Genomic DNA, 21,554 nt, shown 5'->3' on the forward strand with positions numbered 1-21,554 from the left:
TAGTTATTTTCAAGTACTTATATGGCTAGAACGAGAATATACCTCAAAATCGACGCGTGGACAGGGCTTCGCCGCTTCCTCTTCTCTCTTCCTCTTCTCTCTTTTTCTCTTTTTTCTGATTTTTGCTGGATAAAATGGCATTTTTGGGGCAGGTTGGGGCTTAAATAGCCGGTGGGGGGACCTCCCGCCCGACCAAAGGGCGGGATGCCTCCCGCCCGCTAAACGGGCGGGACGCGTGGGGCCCGGGACATCCCGCCCTTTGGTTGGGCGGGATGCCCTCCCAGGGACCTCTTCGCAAATAATTTATTTGCGAAGAGGCCCTCGGGTGACATCCCGCCCTCTGGGTGGGCGGGATGTCCCGGGCCCCACGCGTCCCGCCCGTTCAGCGGGCGGGAAGCACCCATTTCTCTAAATTTTCCCAACGGCCACCCCTTTTTCGAATTTTAGTTTTTTTTATCCCTTTTTTAAAAAAATTTGATCGCTCTGAAATCTTTGAGTACAAGTTTTCCAGTAGTAGTCCATCAATATGGTGGACTGATCCGCTTCGTTCCAGATATGAATGTCGGTGTAAATGCAAATCTTACAACATGCCAACATGGTATACTTCACTCATGCAAGTAAATTTGTTCCCTGACACATTTTCTTGGACTTCAGAATTCTGATAGCAGAAGTCGAACAAAGCAGAAGACGGCCTTATTCACTAGAGAAAGCAACTGAGCCTCCAGACAAGTTTTGAGATACATGCTGTAATAAAATACAAAAGAAATTCAGAATGTGTTTTGCAAGTTCCTAAGGTTCTAGTGCCTGTTCGGCTCGACAGGCTACATGTCAAAGAAACAAAGATACTCTGAAAACATCATAGGGTAGATCTGTAGAATGCAAGTACACATCAGAATGTGCCTATGCAGTGACCTCAGCTTTGGCATTCTTAGCATCTTCTTCCTCCTTGGCTCTGTTTGCCTGCTCTTTTTTCTGGGCCCTTATCAATGCACGCCTTGCACGAGGGCGCATCTCGCGTACTTGCCGGGGTGGCATCACAAACGGTTCAAGGGGGCGGTCATGGAATGGATGCTCATTTCCAGAAAATATCCTCAGCTTGCGATCCCTGTCCTGAATGATCAGAATAACATATGTTGAACATCAATACCATAAGAAGCACATTGGTTATACCAGCGTGAGAAGAAAAGAGGCATGCTTACTCAAAGTTACAAATTTACAATGTCATGAAACATTCCATCAGTACACAATACAACAACTTCATGTGAAATCTCAGCCACTTGTAACAGCACCAAGAACAAAAAATGACTGGATAATATCAAATACCAAATTTGATTTCCAACAGATCCAGTTAATAACACTATTTTATTTACCACTGGTTACAACACAGCATTAACAATTTCTGATCAGCTAGCTTCGAAAATGCAGCGCACAGATTTAATAATCCAGGAGCTATAGCATACAGACAAATAGACCTCCCTCTAGCAGTCATTGATTCAAGAAGATAAAGCCTGCAATCTCTACAGCAGGAGTCCAAGCAAACAGGGGTAGGCTAGACCGCTAGAGAAGAAACCCAGTGAGACAGGAAACAGCATAAAAAAATATGTAGCAACAATACTAAAGGGGGCAAAATCGTTCACAAATGCAAGATAAAAATAATCATTGTGACTTTAAACAACAGAAATAATGCTAGAAATAACATAAGTGATTATTCAGAGAAACAAATGAGTTCATGTCTTATCGATTAGAGAATAAAAGAGAAACATAGTTTCACTTACATCACGCAGCCTGTTGCGGGGAAGCATGCGCAGGACAGCTTTGCGGATCACCTCAGTTGGGTCTTTTTCCATCTGGTCCTTGAGTCTTCTTTCCTTTAGATGGCCAATATACCTGTTCAGGAGGAAAGCACATAACAAGAGAAACTTAATAATATCTCAAATACAATGTATTGGACAATCTTGCTGGGACTTACTAACCCTGTGTGCCAGTAGTAAATCTTATCGGTCATTTTTCTTCCTGTAACACTGATATCCTTGGCATTAAGCACAATGCACATGTCTCCATTTTCCACATGTGGTGCATAAGTTGGTTTATCCTTGCCTTGTAGCACAACAGCTATTTGGGATGCCAACCGTCCCAGCACCTACCACAGAGACAAAGCAACATACCACATAACTTTTTTTCCGATGAGTTCCTTGCAGATGAAACAAGGGAAAGAATCCCAACCTGGCCCTTTGCGTCAAATACACGCCAACGCAGCCCATCTAAATTGATTCTCCTTAAACCTGCAAGTGCTTTCTGCACGGTTCAAAAAGGAAGCATTTGTCACTGCTAGTACTTGACATTTTGGCAGTATAGGTTCAAAAACTACATTAAGGTAGTTCAGAGTTAGGGAACCAAAACTACATGGTGGATCCGGAAACAGAGTTGTACTGCATAGTTATTTGAGGATCCTATTTGCATAATTCTTCCCTTTTCTACAGGTTAATGAAAGAAACAGAAATGCAGCTTCTTTCACTCAATGATACATGAAGCTACATAACCACACCGTCATCAACAATCATATGCAATTTGTTAGCACAATACCGAAATGATCACAAGGAGGTGCCATCACGTGTGCCATATTAATATGTTCTACGAATTCAGGCAGGATGAGCACACTTACTAGCAAAGGCACTTAGTATGCATAAATCTAACCAGTGTCATCAGCATCGCATTTCATCTCCCAGTGAACCAAAGCTTATCGACACAAGTAACAAGGCCAGAACTTCACAACCCCGCATACAGTGGTAAGAAAAGAAAAATGTAACACTAATCTATATAAATTTCAGTCACATAAAAGCATGTCCGATCAAAATCCAGATGATTCACAATCCAAGTTTATCCATGATTCATACAGAACGCCCCCAAACGGTCAGACCCCGGTGTCAAACGCTCTTGAGGATCAGTCTCCCTGACAGCGTCCCTTGCCGAGGACGAATCGCACAAACCTCGCTCTGGTACACGCCATACTCCCTCAAGATGCGCCACGAACACCCTCGAGTCCCAAGTCCCAACCTTCCGCGCACCACGAGAAAGCCCGGAAGGTGTCACACGCCGCGGCCGCGCCGCCGCCGGTGTCAAGCATGAACCCGCTAGGTTTTAGCACCGGGCGAGGGCGAAATGTGTGCGCGTGTGGGAGCGTGTATCTCTTGAAATTAGAGTGCCATGAGAGGAAAAGAGGACGAAGATGAGCTCACCTTCAGGTTACCGGTGAACGCCGGCGGCACCGCAGCCATGTTAAGTGGAAGGGTGGCCGGAAGAGGAGGCGGCGGCGGTGGCGGCGGCGGAAGCAGAGATCAGAGGACGGCGTCCGCTTGTGTGTGAGCGCCCCCCGCTCTCGGTGGCAGAGGCGATTCAGCCTTGGGCCAGTTGATGGAGCAGACACGCACACGACTTGGGCCAGTTGGCCCAATTAAGGAAGATATCTCCCTGTGTTGTCAAAGCCCAAAATTTGACCAACCTTTGGGCCACATGCGCATATTTCCTTCGGCATCCACCCAATTGGGCCAGAAGAAATTGCGTTGCAAACTGTTTTTTTCTTCTTACCTTTCTCGATTTCTGTTCTTTTTGGATAATAATAAAAGGAATTCATTAATTTTATTTGAAAAATCTATCTGAAATAATGGAAATGGAGGTTATTTTGTTTATAGTATATAATGTCAGTACACGAAAGTTTAACAATTTATGCTATCCCTCCGGCCATAAATGTAACAATCATAAGAGGCAATATTTAACAATCATAATTAAAAAAATCATTTCTCTGCTTCAATTATTCTTAGGGTTTAAAATCTCTGACTACAGTGATTTGAGAAACAGTACATCTATTTGTATCCATGTAGTACTCCATAATTAGCTACTGGACAGTCCTGAGACCTAAATTGTTCCGGTGAGGCATCCCCATCATGTGTCACTGCACGCGCCCCTCGCAACAGACACGGCGGCATCAGTGTCACCACGACAACGACACACGATGAAGCTTCCACTACCGGTGCTCTCGTCAGCACTACTCCACTACGGAGTAGTTGCGAAGCCGAAGACGCGCACATGGCTAAACTGTTGCTCATCGTGGCGTCGCCGTCAGATGGAGGCCGTCTTCAATGAGTAGCGTGATCGCGGCCCTGTAGCTGACGCTGGCCGCCTCGTCCCGCAGCTTGAACACGAAGAAGCGGAGCAGCACGGCCGCCAGCACCTTCATCTGCCTGTACGCGAACTCCTTCCCCAAGCATATCCTCGGGCCGGCCTGCGATCGGATCGACCAAGCGTCAGGGCGGCATCATCGCGTCGCTGCTGCAATCTGTAAATGTCAGTAGAGAACTAGAGATACTGTCACTGTGGCAGTGGGGTTACCTGAAAAGCTGTGAACTTGAACGGGCTCTCCTGCTGGAACTCGCCGTTGTCGTCGAGCCAGCGCTCGGGGCGGAAGGCCTCGGCGTCCTCCCCCCACAGGTACTCCATCCGGCCCATGGCGTAAGGCACGTAGAAGACGATGTCCCCCTTGCCGACGCTGAACCCGTCCGGCAGAACATCGTCCGAGAAGCATTCCTTGTTGTTCTGAATCCTCAGTGTCAAGATCAGATAGAGATACCCAAGCCAATCCATTTCTGCACTAGGAATTCAACTGATGATTACGTACGCACCAAGGGAAGGGCGGGGTAGAGCCTGAGCGTCTCCGTCAGGGCGGCGTGCAGGTAGTGCATCCGGCTCAGCGCCTCGTCGGTGAGGCGCCGCGCGAACTCGTCCACGGGCACGGCGGCCTCGCCGGCGAGGGTGGCCTCTCCGGCCTCCTGGAAGACCCTCTCCTGCACCCGCGGGTGCTTGCACGCCATGTAGAAGAACCACGCGAGCGCCTCCACGGTCGTGTCCTTGCCGGCTATCAGGATGTTCAGGACGATGTCCCTCAGGTACTTGTAGTCCACCGTCGTCCCCGCAGAGCCATCGTCGGTAGCGGTACTGGCCGCTTCCATGAACCTGGACAGCATGTCCCGCCTCGTCGTGGTCAGGTCCGGCTGCTGCGACGCCTGGAGCTCCTCGGACCGGGCGCGGATGCGCCTGTACACGAACTCGTCGACGACCTTGACCCGTTCCCGGAGCGCCGCCTCGGGGCCGACGTTGAGGAGCCTCATCGCCTTCCAGAACGGGTTGACGTAGCGGAGCAGGGTGAACTCGCTCGCGTCGTCCACCGCCGCCGCGAATCGGCTCGCCTCGTCGTCGCCGCCGTCCGGACCTGATGCGCCCAGTGTGTTGAGCTCCGAGCCGAAGGTGACGGCGAAGATGGAATCCATCGCCGCTTTCTGCAACAGGCCCTGAACACGCGGACAAATTCAAGATCACGGTATATTATCGGATTCAGCGGTCGAGTGAATGCAAACGGCTTGCCTGGAATTCCATGGGTCGCTTCGACGCGGCGTTGCCGAACACGACGGCCGCGAGCTTGGCGGCGTTCTTCCTGAAGACGGCGCCGCTGAACTCGCGCATGGCCCTCGTGGAGAACTCGTGGGCGGCGATCGCCCGCTGCTGCCTCCACATGGCGCCGTCCACGGCGAAGATGCCGTCCCCGAGCAGGTCCCGCGTGCTGTCGTGGTTGAACGTGCCCTTGCCGTAGCTGGCGAAGTTGGTCCGGAGGATGTGCTCCACCACCGCCGGGTCGCACGTGTACACCAGCCGCCGCCGGCCGGGCGCGAGCAGGCGGAAGGTCCTGCGGCGGCGGGACAGGTCGGCGAGGTAGTCGTGCAGGCGCCGGAAGTGGTAGAGCTTGTGGAACACCGTGCCCGCCACGGGCGGGTACCGCCGGGACCCGCGGCGCGCGGCGGCCAGGTACCAGCAGGTCGCCAGCAGAGCGAGCCCGGCGACGGCCCAGGCCGCCGTCGTCGTGTGGTAGTCTATGTCCATGGAGCTGAGTGTGGCTAGCAGGCCTATGGCTGGTGGCAACGATGGTAGCAACTTGTACTTTGCGACAGCTACGACAGATTGTCCGTGTCACGTTCAGGACACCTGCTCCGAGCCTCGCTGGCAAGTGGGGTCAAGCAATGTGAAAAAAGAGACGACCGGGCGTTGAAGAACGGAACGCTGATAAAACTACTCACTAATTTGCCTATCAACACGAGGGATTAACCAACCTCTGTCCAAACAAAACCTCACTGCTCACTGGGCCATTTCTTTTGTTCTTGGGCTTTTTGTCTGCCCGCCTGCCTTTGGGCCAATTTCTTTCTAGTTACGAGGCGGGCCACAAAGGCAGGCGCCAACTTGCGCTTCCGTTCTTTATCGTTTTCTCGAAATCAGTTTGAATTAAACTAGATACTGGTTTATTCTCATACATAAAAAAAAGAATTATTCAGTCAATGTCCGTGGCTTGCTGCCACTGGTATGGTATAACTTGGCTATGCAAGTATGCAGTTCCAACGTTTGCATCCTCTCCATGGAGAGAGGCAAAAGGAAACTGAAACCCAGCAGATGGGTGCTCGTAGCTGTCGTGCGCGTTTGCTTCACGAACACAGCAAGCCATCGGATACGCAAGCAAAAACTAATCTTCCCGCGGAGGATTTAACCGATGCGAGATTACATTAAACTAATCGACCCCGTAATCTCTTTGCTAATATCTGTGGCATGTTCTCCAAGCTACTCGATCCATCCATCCCCACCATCTCAAGTCGCGATCTTGCAGCAGTTGATGGATTGGTTGCAGTACACATAGGCAGATCCGGACACGCGCCGCGAGCCCCTGAAGTTTCAATTCGTTCGGGAAGCTACGGCGGCCGCGGGGTGATGGAGACGCGGCGGCACCGGCGCGGGAGGAAGAAGCGCTTGCTCCTCCCGCTCTCGCTCCTCTGCCTCGTCGTGCTGCTCCCCGGCGCGCTGCTGGCGCCGTCCGCCTCGGCGTCGTCGTCGTCGTCGCCGGCGGCGGGTGGCGGCAGGAAGCGGCGGTGGGCGGAGTTCGACTACTACGTGCTGGCGCTGCAGTGGCCGGGCACCATCTGCCGCCAGACCAGCAACTGCTGCGAGACCAATGGCTGCTGCCGGTACCATTTCGCTTGCCCTCCATTGCTCGCATTGTCGCCGCTGTAACTCGATTAAGCGAGCTCATTTGGTTTTCCCTGACATCTTCTGCAGATCGAAGCCTCTCAAGTGGTTCACAATTCGTAAGTCCACGCGAACCACTAGAAATTTTTCTTCCCCATTTGGATGCTGCACGTATATCTCGTGATTTTTTTTTTGCCACGGCACTGGAAGCATTGTTTACTACGAGTAGTAGTTTGATTCGAGATGCTGAAGAGAAAAGCAATAATGATTAGATTCTCCATCAGCTGATTTGATTTAGATATGTGAATTATAGATGATTTTTTTTCAAACTTCTCAATTCATATCGGTCTTGAGTCAGGAGTCAGGAGTACAAAAAATATCTTGTGTACTTTAAATGAAAAGAGAAAGAGGCATGTTCCGGTGATTGGAAGGTAAGTACTTGATACTTTTTTCTCTGATATTTCCTAACCGTTGGATGTGGCTCGATGGACGGCTTCGATCTGACATAAACAGCTGCTGAACTTTTTGGCACCGGAATGCATGTGATGATGATAGATACCGTTGCAACCAAAAAACATGTGTATACATTGCGGTTGCACATCGGCACCAAATTAATATTTAGGCTAAGACAATTGCATCCAAGTAGTGCTGCCATTTCATTATCGTTATTTTGTTTGAACAGATGGTCTGTGGCCACAGTATAACTATGGGGGATGGCCATCATGCTGTAGACCCACCAGATTCAACATCAATAAGGTGCTGGCTCTGCAAATCTTTTTCAGAACAAAATGTCTGTATCTGAACTATTCCAAGTTTGTCATGTCAGTTTGCTTGATTTGCTTTGCCACAGATCTTAATGTTGATGCCGATACTAGAGAAGTACTGGCCATCCTTGTACTGCGGCTCTTCTTCGACTTGCTTTGGTGGAAGGGGGCCATTTTGGGTGCATGAGGTGATTGGAGTTTCTGAGATTTGATTATGGGGAACAATTCATATGCTGAGTACTGATGAAGTTGTTTCTTTTGTTTGTGTGCATGTGCTGATGGTTTGCCGGATCTTCTCCAGTGGGGTATGCAATTTTCCGGAATTGTTGGCACACAAACTGCTGCATTCAATTACTTCTTAATTTCATTAAGTAGTCTGGTTATGTCTCGTTATGTTGAAGATGATGTAGTGTCATTGAAGATCTGTTTCTTACTTTCTACTCTGTTTTCTCTCCTTTTGGCAGAAACTCATGGTACATGTGCTTATCCTGAAATACAGGATGAATATGACTACTTCTCCACTGCACTTTATCTCTACAGCAAATACAATGTTACGGTTAGTCATCTTTCATCTCAGCAATGCCATGTGAGATTGTAACATTTTGCCTGCATGTCTTACTATAGTTCTTGCTCTTATCTCACAGAAAGCCCTGAGAAAAGCACACATCCGACCTGCAAGTGGCAGAAAATACGCCGTTGGACATATTGTTGCTGTCATTGAGTATGCATTCGGAGCAATGCCCTCACTTGTTTGTAAGAATGGCTCGGTTCAAGAACTTAGGCTCTGCTTCCACAAGGATTATCAGGTAGGCAGTTTCTGTTCAGTCGTAGCTACGTTAAAGGCTGTTTTTCCTTCCCTTTTTTTGAGATGGTACATGAAAGGGAGCTGTTCCAACATTAGCCGATGTTTCTCGGAAATGCTTGTCCTTGCATACAATTCTCTGAATTTAAGTCAAGTCATTTGAAGCACGATTCTAAACTGCCGCCATAGTAGTAAGAGAAGAAATGAACTTTTGGTCAGGCTTTAACTTTACTTGGAGCAATACTGCTAATTAACAAAGGGTCATCATAACTAAGAAGAAACAGAAACATAAGTTTTGAGGTAGACGTATGAATGCCCCAGCTTCTACTACTGTTTGATGCTCACTTAACTTGCATCTCTTGGATGGCAGCCTCGTGATTGCACGTTCGAGACTGACAAGGCACCGAACAGCAGAAGCCAATGCCCTCGCTACGTCACTTTCCCGTCGTACAAACCATCCGGTGAGCTCTCGTTCCATGCCGTAACCCCTGCTGCTGCCGTTGCCTGAAACCGGTGCAGAACACACAGAGAAAATAATTTTTTTCACCCCAAATTTTCAATCGTTTTTGCCTGGCGACTGGCTGCTTGCTGCTGGACTAGTAACTGAACTCTGTGGGTTTGTGGTTGCAGTGCTGGCCAATGCTACGGAGGGGATCAGTGACCAAGCCATTGGCGAGCTACACGCCTACGGCTGATTAGAGTTCAGGCCCTGAAGGACTCTGAGTTCCGACGGGTACCGTGTTGAACAAAGTACAGAGAGCGATGCCACGATGTGTAAAGAAACCGCCTGCCCTGTTGGTTCTGTGTAATTCTTTCATGATCCCGTATGACAGGCCATTGAGATCTGGGAATGTGATGTGAATGTATCTGAAATCTGAATTGTTCCTCATCTTCAGAGAGTCCCAGACGTTTTCTCCACGAAAAGTCTGTGCCATTTGCGTGTTATTCTTGATCTCAAATCGTGGACTCATAACAAGACGCGTCGACAGCTTTGCTTGCGCTTTATCTAAAAAAGGACATCTTTGCTTGCGAGTTGTTTTATGTACTTATTTTTGTGTGGAAAACTGCTTTGGATTAGTTGATCTTTGCTATCGGCTACTGGTGATGCAGATGCCTTTTGATGGCAAAGGATATCCCGAACCATGTGCTGTAGGCCAAATATTCTGGAATTATTCTGGATCTTGGGTGGTCCCTGACTTGGCGGCGCGGGCCCGCTTGCCAGTGAGACGGCTGGCCCTACACGCGCCATTGATAGCGTCCCATCTGGCCTCGTCGCCGCGCAGAGTTGGGTACTGAGCAGCAGCCGGCGCTAACCGCCCCCGCCGCTGCCCCCGGGAGAGAGAGAGAGGAAGAGGAGGAGAGGGAGGCGATGGCGACGACGAGGAAGGTTGCGTGCGTGCTTGTGGTCTGGGCGCTGGTGGCCGCCGGCCTGGGCCCCGTCTCCGCGCGCGCGCCGCTGGGCCGCAAGCCGCAGCGCGAGTTCGACTATTTTGCGCTCTCCCTGCAGTGGCCCGGCACCATCTGCGCCTCCACCCGCCACTGCTGCGCCAGCAACGGGTGCTGCCGGTACGTGCCCCGCGCCGCCGCGCTACCACCGCTACCAGCGGCTCCGCTCACCCCACATCCGCAATCGCATCCTCTCCTCCATCCGCCGGAAGTTCCCCCGTAGATTAGTTTTTGCTATTTCGTTTCGGATGATGCGAGACCTCACGCGATCCTTTTTCTTTCTCCTGCTCCGCTTGCAGCTCGGAGCCGCTCCAGTGGTTCACGATCCGTAAGTGTTTGCTCCATCCGTTTGATTTGGTTGCTTCTCAGGTGAATTCCTCATCAATTTGCTCTGAATTTTGCAACTGTTGCTGGAGCAGATGGTCTGTGGCCGGACTATGACGATGGGACATGGCCGGCGTGCTGCCGCCGCACCCAGTTCGAGATGGACAAGGTGCGTGCTTGATTGGCTGCAGAGCGTAGCAGCTTCCGTTTAATCCTTTGGTTGCGTTAGGGTCCTGTGGGGAAGCTCTCACTGACCGTGCTAATTGATAGTCTGCTCCCATCATCTCGTGCAGATATTGCCACTGAAGGATATGCTTGACAAGTACTGGCCGTCCTTGTACTGCTCCTCCTCTTCCACTTGCTTCAGCGGCAAGGGGCCCTTCTGGGCTCACGAGGTGTGCATCATCCGAATTCAGAACTGACCCATCTGTTGTGCTACTGAACTCCGAAAATATGCCTTAGCTCAACCTTTGTGCTGTTTCCTTTGCATGTTGTCTGGCGCGATGGCATTTTCTGCTCGATTCATCTGTTGCTTATCTTCAGTGGGGTAATGTTCTTTTCTAGGCCTTGTGATACAAACTTTTGTTTTGCAGAGTCGCGTCTCACATTATGCTCTGATTTGTCAGATGTTTGTGATAATTGCATAGCTGGATAACCCTAACATGATGTTTCTTTTTTCAGAGAAGCATGGAACCTGCTCTGCCCCTGTGGTTCAGGACGAATTACAATATTTCACCATTGCCCTTGACCTCTACTTCAAATATAACGTTACGGTTAGTACCCAGATCTCGTATGCAGATTAGTCATACAACAACATTGGTGTCTTTGGTAGGCCAAAGCATCTTTGTGTTCCCAGCATGGCTTTGGCAAAGTAACTTTTATTGCAAATGTTGCAAAGGATTTTGGCCATTCTCTACTATAAATTTGGATCACGGTTGCAGGAAATGCTGTCAAGTGGAGGTATACAGATTTCAAATGGTAAGGAATACGCACTGAGTGAAGTCATCGATACCATCAAACATGCTTTTGGGGGGTCACCACAAATTGTTTGCAAGAGGGGCTCTGTTGAAGAACTCAGGTTATGCTTCGACAAAGAACTGAAGGTGAGTTCCCATTTCCCAATTAATATCTCCCTAGAATTTGTTGCTACGAAATATTACGGTCATCAGTATAACCATTGACTGTAGTGTAGATAGATTACCACCAACACATTTTTTAAAACATTGTTCCTACTGGAGCGAAAGTCTCGTTTGCTAAAATTTGAAGCGTTTCTCAAGGTTGTTACAACCTAGCATATAACCCCAACGGCTGCTCTGAATCCTTTGATTACAGAACTTGTTAACAATAGAACCACCATCTAAAATCAGAGGACATGATCATCTGCATCATATCAATGTTTTGTGCCATGTTTTGTTACATTTTATTATGTCGGAACTCTCAACAGTTTTGTCCCCACCCACCCACCCCAAGCTGGATACATATATTAATTTCCAAATTTCAAATGGCGCATATTGCACGACGATGCTCATCTCAATTTATGTTTCCAGCCTCGTGATTGCCTTACTACTTCTTTGACGAATGGAAGTGTGTCAAGAACAAAGCACTGCCCACAGTACATCAAACTGCCAAAATATGATCCCCTTGGTGAGTTGGCTCAAAAAAAAATTCTAAAGCTTGCTTTAGTTGCAGCTCAAACTGTGTTGGTGTATATGCTAATCCTGCTGTCTTGGCGTGATTGTAGTGCTCGCCAATTCAACTGGAGAGATCATGACACAGTTCGACGACTTTGAGGTGTCTGCAGCAATTTATACAGCCTAAGATGTAGTTGTTGCAGCAGAGCAATCCATGGCTGTGACGAAACAAATGTCTTCAGGGCCATGGACTGCAATTATGATAGCAGAAGGTGGTCTCCTGAGCACATCCAGAGAAATTGATGTCTGAGAATCAATTATTTGTACACTTGAAGGAGACCTTTACTCTTTTACATCCATGCGAATTGAAATTTACAGGTTTTACGTATCTTTGAAGGTCGGATCAATGTATATACACATTCTATAGCTGGACGGTAGCCTTGTTGCCATTATTTCTAAAGGTGCAAGGTTTAAAATATTCGTGTTGCTTTCAACGCTCTATGTCATACGAATTGCCAATTTGTAAACTCAAAATTGTACCGTGAGCTAGGAATTTTCAAGTGACGAGAGATGAAGAAACTCAGAACTATGCAGTCACGTTTATGTTCTCTCGCTGGCAGCATATAACGAATAGTTTGACGCCTGTCCGGCTGCCATGTCTATGATAATACAGAACTCCAACCCTCTGCATAGGAGATGAAGTACATGAAGTTAACACTTACCCTCATAATTCATCACCAAAAGATTGCAGATTTGATGTAGAAATATGCAAGCATATACAGGCTCCATGCTTCAAGATGTTGTCGCCTGAAAGGTAACAGGATTGCCAGACTACACATGCTGTGATGAGAATCATCAAAAGCAAGCCCACTTTACCCAGATCTTCAAATAACATGTAGAAAGGTGATCCGGTATGTCCGCCTGCAGGAATACGATGGCAACCATAAATGTACAGAATAGAAGTTAAGAAGATTGATTGATTCAATGACTACAGTATTCAGCAAAAAGAATGTAACATACAATGTCCCAAGAAGCTGAGAAACCATCAGTTGAAAGGTGCCAGCTTCCTCGTGATTCAACATAGTTCTTTCCTTTGGAAGATCCAAGTTCAAGCAGTTCGTCAAGCTTGTCATCATCAGAATCATATCTATGCCGCTTTTTCCTCCTATTCCTCTTTCTCCTTTTCTGACTACTTCCAGCAAGATCCACATCATCAGTATCCGGTAGCTGTGAAATTGAGCACCCATCGTTCTGAACCAATGAGTAATCGTCAGCCTTGCGAAACTCTATTTTGTTATGAGAGAACAAAGATTCACAAGAATCTCCTGATCTGCATTCTTTAGACAAAACACAGAAGATGACCCAGGACTGAATGCTTATCCACTTAAGTGCATCAGGAAATTCTCTCTCCACTAGTTCCTTCATGAGAGCAAAATGATCAGCAACAGTCAAATGATTTACGCCCTTCAGGATCTCTTCCATTTGTTCCTGTTCTTCCTGCTGTTCTTCGTCATTCATGAGCCGCCAAAGTTGTCTACCCTTGGCAATGACACAGTTCAATAAGACAAGATCATCAAGAGATATGCGATCACAATGTCCTGACAAAAGAACCTCAAGCCAACAGCATGGAAATGCCAATTCCTTGCATTGCGAAGTAGGACTGATGAGCTTGCCTAACGATTTTAAGAAATCAAGAAGCCTTTGCTCATCTAGATGAATAAGAAGATGTTGGGAAAGAGAGGAAAACTGCTCGTCTATCAAAAAATCTTCAACCACATGCCATGCATCTTTGGAATTGTCCTCGTACATCAAGTACAAAAATTGATCTACAAAATAACCTGCATCAATTTGCAGTATTTCACCATCTTTAATAGAATCAGCAAGCTCATCTGAAGACCAGAAGTCGGGGACATACTCCAGGAAATTTTCCACTGTCTGGAGAACATCAAGATCATGAAAATAGTGAGGCTTAGTAGCAACAACAGCAGGAGACTGCCCATGCTTTCCTTTCCACTCAAGTTCTTCCCAGCACATGTCACGATTTACAAATGCAAACTGAGAAAGTGCCTTTGCACCCTTCTTATGTGTGGATTCACCAGTAACAGCAAAATGACCAAACCACTGTATTATCCGCTTCGGGTTTCCTGCAGATTTAAAAGAGGGAATGTAAGCAATGAAAACAGTTCCAACTAAAATCTGTACCAATTCTTTCTACATGGCAACAGTTCAGCAGGGCAAAAAATATCACAATTATTTGCTTTTACTTGACAAAGGGGCTATTTAAGTGGCCAGGACAAAGGGGCACAAAGCTTCCCTTTGACTGAAGCGTTTTCTGGATACCCTATTGATTTTGCTGGGACTTGATATAATAGTTATATCTGAGTAATTGGAAGAAGTTTGATGATAAGGCCAAGAGCTACACCACATCCTGAGATATACCTAAAGATAATTAAAAATAGGTGGGCTGAAACATCATTTCAATTTCCGTTCAGTACATGGAAGTGTGTTACTAATTTCTATAACACTATGCTATCCCATTTACATGAGAAAGAAACTGAAGTATGGTAAACAGTAGTATGTGATTTACAACATGATAAGGCGCTGCCATATTCCTTAGAACTAGCACAAATTGTGTTACAATGTGTGAACAAGCTGAGCAGATAGTTTAGCCGTTTTTATGCAACTAATGAGTTAGGGACATATTCTGTACACAGTTTTATCAAATTTGTTTAGGATAGAGCAACTGGTGTACTGCAGCAATCAAAAGAAAGAAAAAACAGAACTATGTGAAATTACCTCGGAAGAACTCCTCCAGTATATGGCCTTTTTTTGCTAGAATAGACCCGGCCATTTTGGGCTTCTTATCAAAAATCATCCGCAACAAGCGGGCAGCAACATCTTGCCTGGAATTCTTCATTTCTAAGAGATCGAGAAATAGGTTCCGCTGGTCATGGTGACTGAGAGAATGGACCGACGAGATAGTGCTGCACAGCCACAACCGAGCTTCGTACCTTCCTGTTGACTTGATAATTGACTTGATTATGGATTCAACATTGTTAAGAAGAGATTTCCTCGCCTCCACAGCAACTGTATTAACACTGCCACCTTCTCTCGGCACATGCAAAAAGAGCTGAACCATCTCCAAAGTGGAGTTTGCCACCTGGAATCTGAAGTAACAATAAGCAAAGTATTATGCTACGCAATGGACTATGAGGCAGAACCCGCAAAATCGTAGAGTCAGTGTTCGTGTGACGCTTGAGCCACGGAGGCGCTTCACTAGCTTACAGGGTGGGGGATTAGTGTTTGATTAACAGCAGCTACAAGAAAATACTCGTTCCTAGGGGGGGAAATCCATCTGAACAAGAACAAGTTAGGGTTCCTTACCTTCTCTGCGAAAGGAATCAATCCCGAGTCCAGATGGATCTCTGCTCCACGCCTATCAAACACCGGTAAAGGGAGGGATCAGGATATGAAGACGGACGGCGCCAGGTACAAGCACGTAGGAGATATTAGTGGTTTGCATGCTGGAGATCCCGGCGGCGAGTCCGACGGTGGCCACGCGGCCGGGGGCGGGCGGAGAAGAAGGTGCTGGTTTGTGTCTTTAGGCCGTTTGGTGCAGCCCGGCTCCTGCTCCGGCTCCGGCTTATCCGGTGGAGCAGTTTTTTTCAAAGAAAAACCTGTTTTGAAAAAATTTTGGTAAAACGGCTTTACTTGTTGGATTGAATGAGGTTGTAAAATATCTAAAGTATCCTTCCCTATATTTTCTTTTTACTTTTTCTTTTTTTCCTTTTTTATTTTTTCTCTTTTTTCTTTTTCTCTCCCCTTTTCTTTTTTTCTCCTCTTCCATTCGACGCCCCTCCTATCCTCCGCCTATCCCTTCTCCACCGTGCCGCCCGTCTCCACAGATTAAGGCCGCCCCTCTCCACGCCGCTGCCTCACCCCCGCAGACCGCCTCGCCCTCGGCGTCCGTGCCACCATCGGCCCCCGCGCCTGTGGCCGCCTCGCCTTAGCCGCCATCACCGCCTGCGCCGGCTGCCCCGCCGCTGCCTCCACTGCCGCTGCCTCCCCCGCATGCCATCTTGCTCGCGCCGCCATCATCCAGCTCCTACGTGGGTCCGCACCGGCGCCGCCTCCGCCCCTGTTCCCTACTGCGGCGCCTCCACCCCGCCCCGGCCGCGCGCTCCTAGTCCTCCCTCCCACTGCTGTCAGCCGCAGGCACCTCCGCGCCTCCTCCTCTCGCTGCAACCGCAGGCGACGTCGTCCTCCGCTCCCTGTACCCTGCCCCGCGCCACCGTGTGACAGTTCAAGTACCTATAGGCTAGGCATATAATTTTTTAGTGTGAAGTATGTGCTTGTTAGTGTAAAGCTTGTGTATGTTTATGTGAAGCTTTTGAAAATTTAAAGTGCAAGTAAAAAGGGTATTTTTGTAATTACAGAAAAACCTAGGGTTGTTTTTGCAAAATGTTTTGGATATGAGGTAATTTCGAAATAAGTGAAGGGTGGTTTTGCAAACATGTTTTTCTTACTTTATGTCCTGTAAAAATATATACTTATCCAAAAAGTTGCATTAGAAATGCATGTGTTGAATTGTATAAAATTTTGGGTAAAGTTGTGAAAATAAGGGTGTTTATGTAATTTTATGAAAGTACAAGTCCTTTTATGCAAATATTTGATTTACAAAAGTAATTCTCAAAGTTACTTAGACTAAAGTGTAAAAGGTGCAAGTCATCATGACATGTCTATCCAATCATTATGACTTGTCTATCCCGTCATCATGACGTGTCATAAATGCTTGCATTTAGGTCCTAAATTTTATAAAGTTACACTCTTGAGGACAAAAGTAATTCAAATCCAACTTTTATTCAAAATTTCACGTGTAAAGATACAAGTTTTGAGTTTTTGAACTTGAGCCCTAAAGCAATGTTGTAGGGTTTGAAAAACTCTCCAACTTTCGTTTTGGGCATTTCCCTCATTAGGATTTTAGATTAATGAGAAATTTATGCTTTACAGAAAGATCCCTGCAATTTTCTAAATTTGCGCATAAGTCCTTGGGCTGTTCTATTTCCCTTCTTCGTCTGTTTTTCCTCTCTCTATTCTTCCTTATCCGGTTTCCTTCTTCCACTGGCGGCCCTATCTGGGCGCCTCTCCCTGCCTCCCTCCCTCTGCTGCTCTAGGCCGGCACGGGAGCAAGCAGCGCTGGCGGCGCGCGTGAGCCAGCGCAGGCGCGCAGGCGTGTGTGCGGCTCAGCGCGGCTCCGGCGGCGTGCGGGCCCGGCGCAGGTGCTGGGCGGGAGCGGGCATGAGCGGCTCGTGGGCGCAGGCGGCGTGTGCAGGCGCTGGGCGGCGCGGAGGTGAACGGTGGCTCAGCTCGGGCGAGCAGCACAAGCGCCGGGCTTGGGCGCTGGCGCGAGCGAGCTACGGCCGTACGGCACTGGGCGGTGGCCCAGGCGAGCGGGCGCTGGTGCGCGGCACGCGCGGCGCGGGCGCTCAGGATCCAGGCGGCAGCAGGCAGGGCGGCTCAGCGCGGCTGGCGCGGCGCGAGGCAGCTCGGCTCAGGCGATGCGGGGCGCACGGCGGGCGGCTGCGAGTGGGCCCAGGAGCGGAGCGCGGCGGCGGCGCAGAGCAGAGCGCGGCGCAAGCACGCTGGGGTGGGTGCGGCGCAGCGCTGGGCGCTGGAGTAGGAGCGCGCAGGAGCGTGTGCGGGCAGCGCGTGCGTGGCGGAATAGAGCAGGCGTAGGTATTGGCGGCACTGGAACAGGTGGCCCGAGCAAGCGATGGCGCGCTGGCGCAGGTGGAGCTGCGGGCGAGCGTGGCGGCGTGCAAGCAGAAGAAGGGCAGCTGCGGCACACGCGCGACACGGGCCTAGGACGCACGCGGCACGGGCGTGCACAGATGGCGCTGAGGCGCGGCAAGGCCGGAGTAAGCGCGGGGCGCGGCAAGGCCGGAGTAAGCGCGGGTCCGGCAACAAGATGAAGAGGAGTATCAGGGAATGGACGTGCGTGCGGCAGAGGCACGCGCGTGAGCAGAGGAGGCTTAGCCCGTGAGCAGGAGGGCCCTGAGGTTCGCGGAGAAGTTGGCTTAGCGAACCAATCCGGATCTATCGTCTTCTCCCATGAGTCCACGACGTCCAGCAGTTCCTATTCCTCGCCAATCGTCCGAGTAAGACCACAACACCTCAAGAAAACTCCTGGACCCTCTTATCGAGCCTCTACGAATCCCTTCGCTGAAATATCGTCGCCGTGGTAAAGCCGACTATCGTCGCCACGGGTCACCATGAGGAATATCTCTCCGGTCATCCTCCACCCACTACAATCCCCAGCAAGCTTCTTCGTCACCCACGGAACCTCGTCACCGTCGAGCACTTCTCATCACCGATCCTGTTCACCGCGGGAATTCACTTTCCGCCCGTTCTCCTCCGAAAGCATCTAGGCCCCTAATTCGAGTTTTGGTAATTAATGACAACGATTTGTGGATTAACAATTCTCTTTGAGATAATGAGTGAAGGTTGATCCACGGATGAATGAGAGTCAATTGTGAACGTGTGGACTCTTGGAGACAATGAGTAAAGCTTGGGCTCAAGGCAAAGGTATAAAATAGGGTCTTTTAAATTTTACCGGTCACAAGGTGTTTAGTGGATGAAAAGTGACCGGATTTGTTGGATAGATAGCCGTACTATCAAGAGGGGTTATGTACTCGTGCTTGACGGGTCTCTAGTGCCATTTTGCTCAAAATATCTAAGTGCATGCATAAGGGCTAACTACGTTTTGTCGGATTTTGAAAAAGAACAAGTTTGAGAGCTGACTGCTCAAAAGCGGACGGTGCATTCTTATGAGAAATTCAAATGGCAATGTTAGTGCAAAATTTGTTGGAATACTTATAGATGGTGCTAAAAAAAATGCCATTTGGGTGCCAAAAGTCTTGGTCACTAACGTTCAAGGACCCAAGAAAGTTTGGGTACCTAAAAGAGTTGTCTCTTTGTTGTAGGTAAATTACAAGTCCGGAGGAAGACATTGGGTGCTTGATAGTGGATGCACTCAACACATGACCGGAGATCCAATGATGTTCTCCTCTCTAAATGAGAATGTGGATGGCTATAGTGATATCATCTTTGGTGACAATAGCCGAGGCAAAGTCAAAGGTGTTGGTACGATTTCAATCTCAAGTGATCATTCTCTTTCAAATGTTTTATTGGTGGATTCTCTCAAGTTTAATCTCTTAGCGGTCACTCAACTTTGTGATTTTGGATATAAGTGTAGTTTTACTAAAGATGATGTTGTAGTAACTAGCTTGGATGGAGTAAATCACATCTTTACGGGGTTTAGATATGAGGATGTATATCTTGTGGATTTTGCTACTAAAGAGGCAAACTTGTCTACATGTTTGTTCACTCAATCATCTTTGTGTTGGTTATGGCATAGAAGACTTGGTCATGTTGGCATGAAACAACTCAACCGTCTCATAAAGCATGATTTAGTAGTTGGCTTGAAGAATGTAAAGTTTGAGAAAGATAAATTATGTAGTGCATGTCAAGCCGGAAAGCAAGTTGCAAATGGTCATCCCTCTAAGAGTGTCATGTCAACCGAAAGACCATTGAAATTATTGCATATTGATTTATTTGGTCCTACAACATATAGAAGTATTGGTGGAAATTGCTATTGTCTTGTTGTAGTGGATGATTACTCAAGGTATACTTGGGTTTTCTTTCTTCATGACAAAGCCGATACTTATGATATATTCAAGAAATTCTTGACAAGGGCCGAAAATGAATTTGAACTCAAGGTGAAGAAAGTGAGGAGTGATAACGGAAGTGAATTTAAAAATACAAGAGTTGAAGAATGGTGTGATGAGAAAGGAATCAAACATGAATTTTCAACCAAATATACTCCGGAACAAAATGGTCTTGTTGAGCGGAAAAATAGAACCTTGATTGATATGGCAAGATCAATGCTCTCCGAATACAATGTTTCCGATAGTTTTTGGGCCGAAGCTATCAACACGGCATATCATGCATCTAATAGATTGTATTGCCATAGATTCCATAATAAGACCCCATATGAGTTGCTCATTGGAAGGAAACCAAATATATCATATTTTAGAGTATTTGGTTGCAAATGCTATATTCTCAAGAAGGGAACTCGGTTATCAAAGTTCCAAAGCAAATGTGATGAGGGTTTTCTTCTCGGGTATTCATCTTGTAGCAAGGCTTATCGGGTCTACAATAAAACGCATGGCATTGTTGAAGAAGCATATGATGTTGAATTTGATGAAACAAATGGGTCTCATAGTGAACAAGAAAATCTTGATGATGTGAGAAGTGATGGCTTAAGAAATGCTATGAAAAATATGTCAATTGGTGATGTTAGACCAAGAGAAGAAGATGAAGGTGATGATGACCATTCTATCTCTATTAGAGTTAATCCTTCAACTTCTATCTCAAATGATCAAGCACAACAAGTTGTACTAGATTCTAGTAATGATGATCCTCAAGTACAAGATCAAGTTGGTTCTTCAAGTGCAACTTCCCCATCAACTCAAGAACCCATTGTTCCTCAAAGGACTCATCATATTCTTGCAAAGGATCACCCCGTGGATCAAATCATGGGTGATATTAGTAAGGGTGTCCAAACTCGATCTCGCATCGCTTCATTTTGTGAACATTATTCCTTTGTATCTTTTCTTGAACCTAACCGTGTAGATGATGCATTGAGAGATCCGGATTGGGTGAATGCTATGCATGAAGAATTAAACAATTTCACCTGGAATCAAGTTTGGGATTTAGTTGAGAGGCCTAGAAATTATACTGTCATTGGCACTAAATGGGTTTTTAGAAACAAGCAAAATGAAGATGGATTGGTTGTGAGAAACAAGGCAAGATTGGTGGCTCAAGGCTTCACTCAAGTCGAAGGTTTGGATTTCGGTGAAACTTTTGCCCCCGTTGCTAGACTAGAAGCTATTAGAATCTTATTAGCTTATGCTTGCTCTCACAACATAAAACTTTTTTAAATGGATGTGAAAAGTGCTTTCTTAAATGGCAAAATTAGTGAACTTGTTTTTGTTGAGCAACCTCCCGGTTTTGAAGATCCCAAGAAACCAAATCATGTATATAAGCTCTCTAAAGCTCTTTATGGTTTGAAGCAAGCTCCACGAGCTTGGTATGAAAGATTGAGAGATTTTCTTATTTCCAAGGGATTCATAATTGGTAAGGTTGACACTATCTTGTTCACTAAAACCATTGGTAAGGATTTGTTTGTTTGTCAAATTTATATTGATGATATTATTTTTGGCTCAACTAACCCAAGTTTTTGTGAGGAATTTGGTGAAATGATGTCTAGGGAATTTGAAATGTCCATGATCGGTAAATTGAGTTTCTTTCTTGGACTTCAAATCAAGCAACTCAAGGAAGGCACCTTTGTGTGTCAATCAAAATATGTAAAGGATATCTTGAAGAAATTTGGTATGGAAAATGCAAAACCAATCAAGACTCCTATGGCTACCAATGGGCATCTCGACCTAGATGAGGGAGGTAACCCGG

General features: G+C 47.3%; 5 protein-coding genes across 6 annotated transcripts; 2 read left to right on the plus strand and 3 right to left on the minus strand.

The window, feature by feature from the left end:
• Positions 1–677: 677 nt before the first annotated feature.
• On the minus strand, positions 678–3,373 carry LOC112893958 (50S ribosomal protein L13). Its single transcript, XM_025961497.1, has 5 exons — positions 3,237–3,373; positions 2,224–2,295; positions 1,974–2,140; positions 1,776–1,887; positions 678–1,110 (listed from the first exon to the last, which is right to left on the minus strand). The coding sequence occupies exons 1-5, from the start codon at positions 3,273–3,275 to the stop codon at positions 901–903; spliced, it is 600 nt and encodes a 199-aa protein (XP_025817282.1). The 5' UTR covers positions 3,276–3,373; the 3' UTR covers positions 678–900.
• Positions 3,374–3,808: 435 nt separating this feature from the next.
• LOC112891415 (cytochrome P450 704C1-like) lies at positions 3,809–5,928 on the minus strand. Its single transcript, XM_025958259.1, has 4 exons — positions 5,416–5,928; positions 4,677–5,342; positions 4,387–4,590; positions 3,809–4,279 (listed from the first exon to the last, which is right to left on the minus strand). Exons 1-4 carry the CDS (start codon positions 5,926–5,928, stop codon positions 4,100–4,102), a joined length of 1,563 nt encoding a protein of 520 aa, XP_025814044.1. The 3' UTR covers positions 3,809–4,099.
• Positions 5,929–6,564: 636 nt separating this feature from the next.
• On the plus strand, positions 6,565–9,567 carry LOC112893102 (ribonuclease 2-like). The gene is made up of 9 exons (XM_025960270.1): positions 6,565–7,055; positions 7,147–7,175; positions 7,739–7,812; positions 7,907–8,008; positions 8,122–8,125; positions 8,285–8,376; positions 8,465–8,626; positions 8,993–9,083; positions 9,253–9,567. Exons 1-9 carry the CDS (start codon positions 6,643–6,645, stop codon positions 9,315–9,317), a joined length of 1,032 nt encoding a protein of 343 aa, XP_025816055.1. The 5' UTR covers positions 6,565–6,642; the 3' UTR covers positions 9,318–9,567.
• Positions 9,568–9,811: 244 nt separating this feature from the next.
• On the plus strand, positions 9,812–12,517 carry LOC112893103 (ribonuclease 2-like). The gene is made up of 9 exons (XM_025960271.1): positions 9,812–10,188; positions 10,368–10,396; positions 10,488–10,561; positions 10,686–10,787; positions 10,936–10,939; positions 11,074–11,165; positions 11,334–11,495; positions 11,940–12,036; positions 12,134–12,517. The coding sequence occupies exons 1-9, from the start codon at positions 9,992–9,994 to the stop codon at positions 12,208–12,210; spliced, it is 834 nt and encodes a 277-aa protein (XP_025816056.1). The 5' UTR covers positions 9,812–9,991; the 3' UTR covers positions 12,211–12,517.
• Positions 12,518–12,570: 53 nt separating this feature from the next.
• Positions 12,571–15,677, minus strand: LOC112893101. 2 transcript variants are annotated; one of them, XM_025960267.1, is made up of 4 exons: positions 15,408–15,677; positions 14,820–15,190; positions 13,044–14,167; positions 12,571–12,944 (listed from the first exon to the last, which is right to left on the minus strand). In XM_025960267.1, exons 2-4 carry the CDS (start codon positions 15,160–15,162, stop codon positions 12,879–12,881), a joined length of 1,533 nt encoding a protein of 510 aa, XP_025816052.1. In that variant the 5' UTR covers positions 15,163–15,190; positions 15,408–15,677; the 3' UTR covers positions 12,571–12,878. The 2 variants fall into 2 exon arrangements, with proteins under 2 accessions (XP_025816052.1, XP_025816053.1); XM_025960268.1 differs by lacking the exon at positions 15,408–15,677 and having other exon boundaries at positions 14,820–14,942; positions 15,035–15,176.
• Positions 15,678–21,554: the final 5,877 nt, after the last annotated feature.

This window comes from Panicum hallii, chromosome 5 (genome assembly GCF_002211085.1).
Source record: "Panicum hallii strain FIL2 chromosome 5, PHallii_v3.1, whole genome shotgun sequence".
NCBI classification, from domain to species: Eukaryota; Viridiplantae; Streptophyta; class Magnoliopsida; order Poales; family Poaceae; genus Panicum; species Panicum hallii.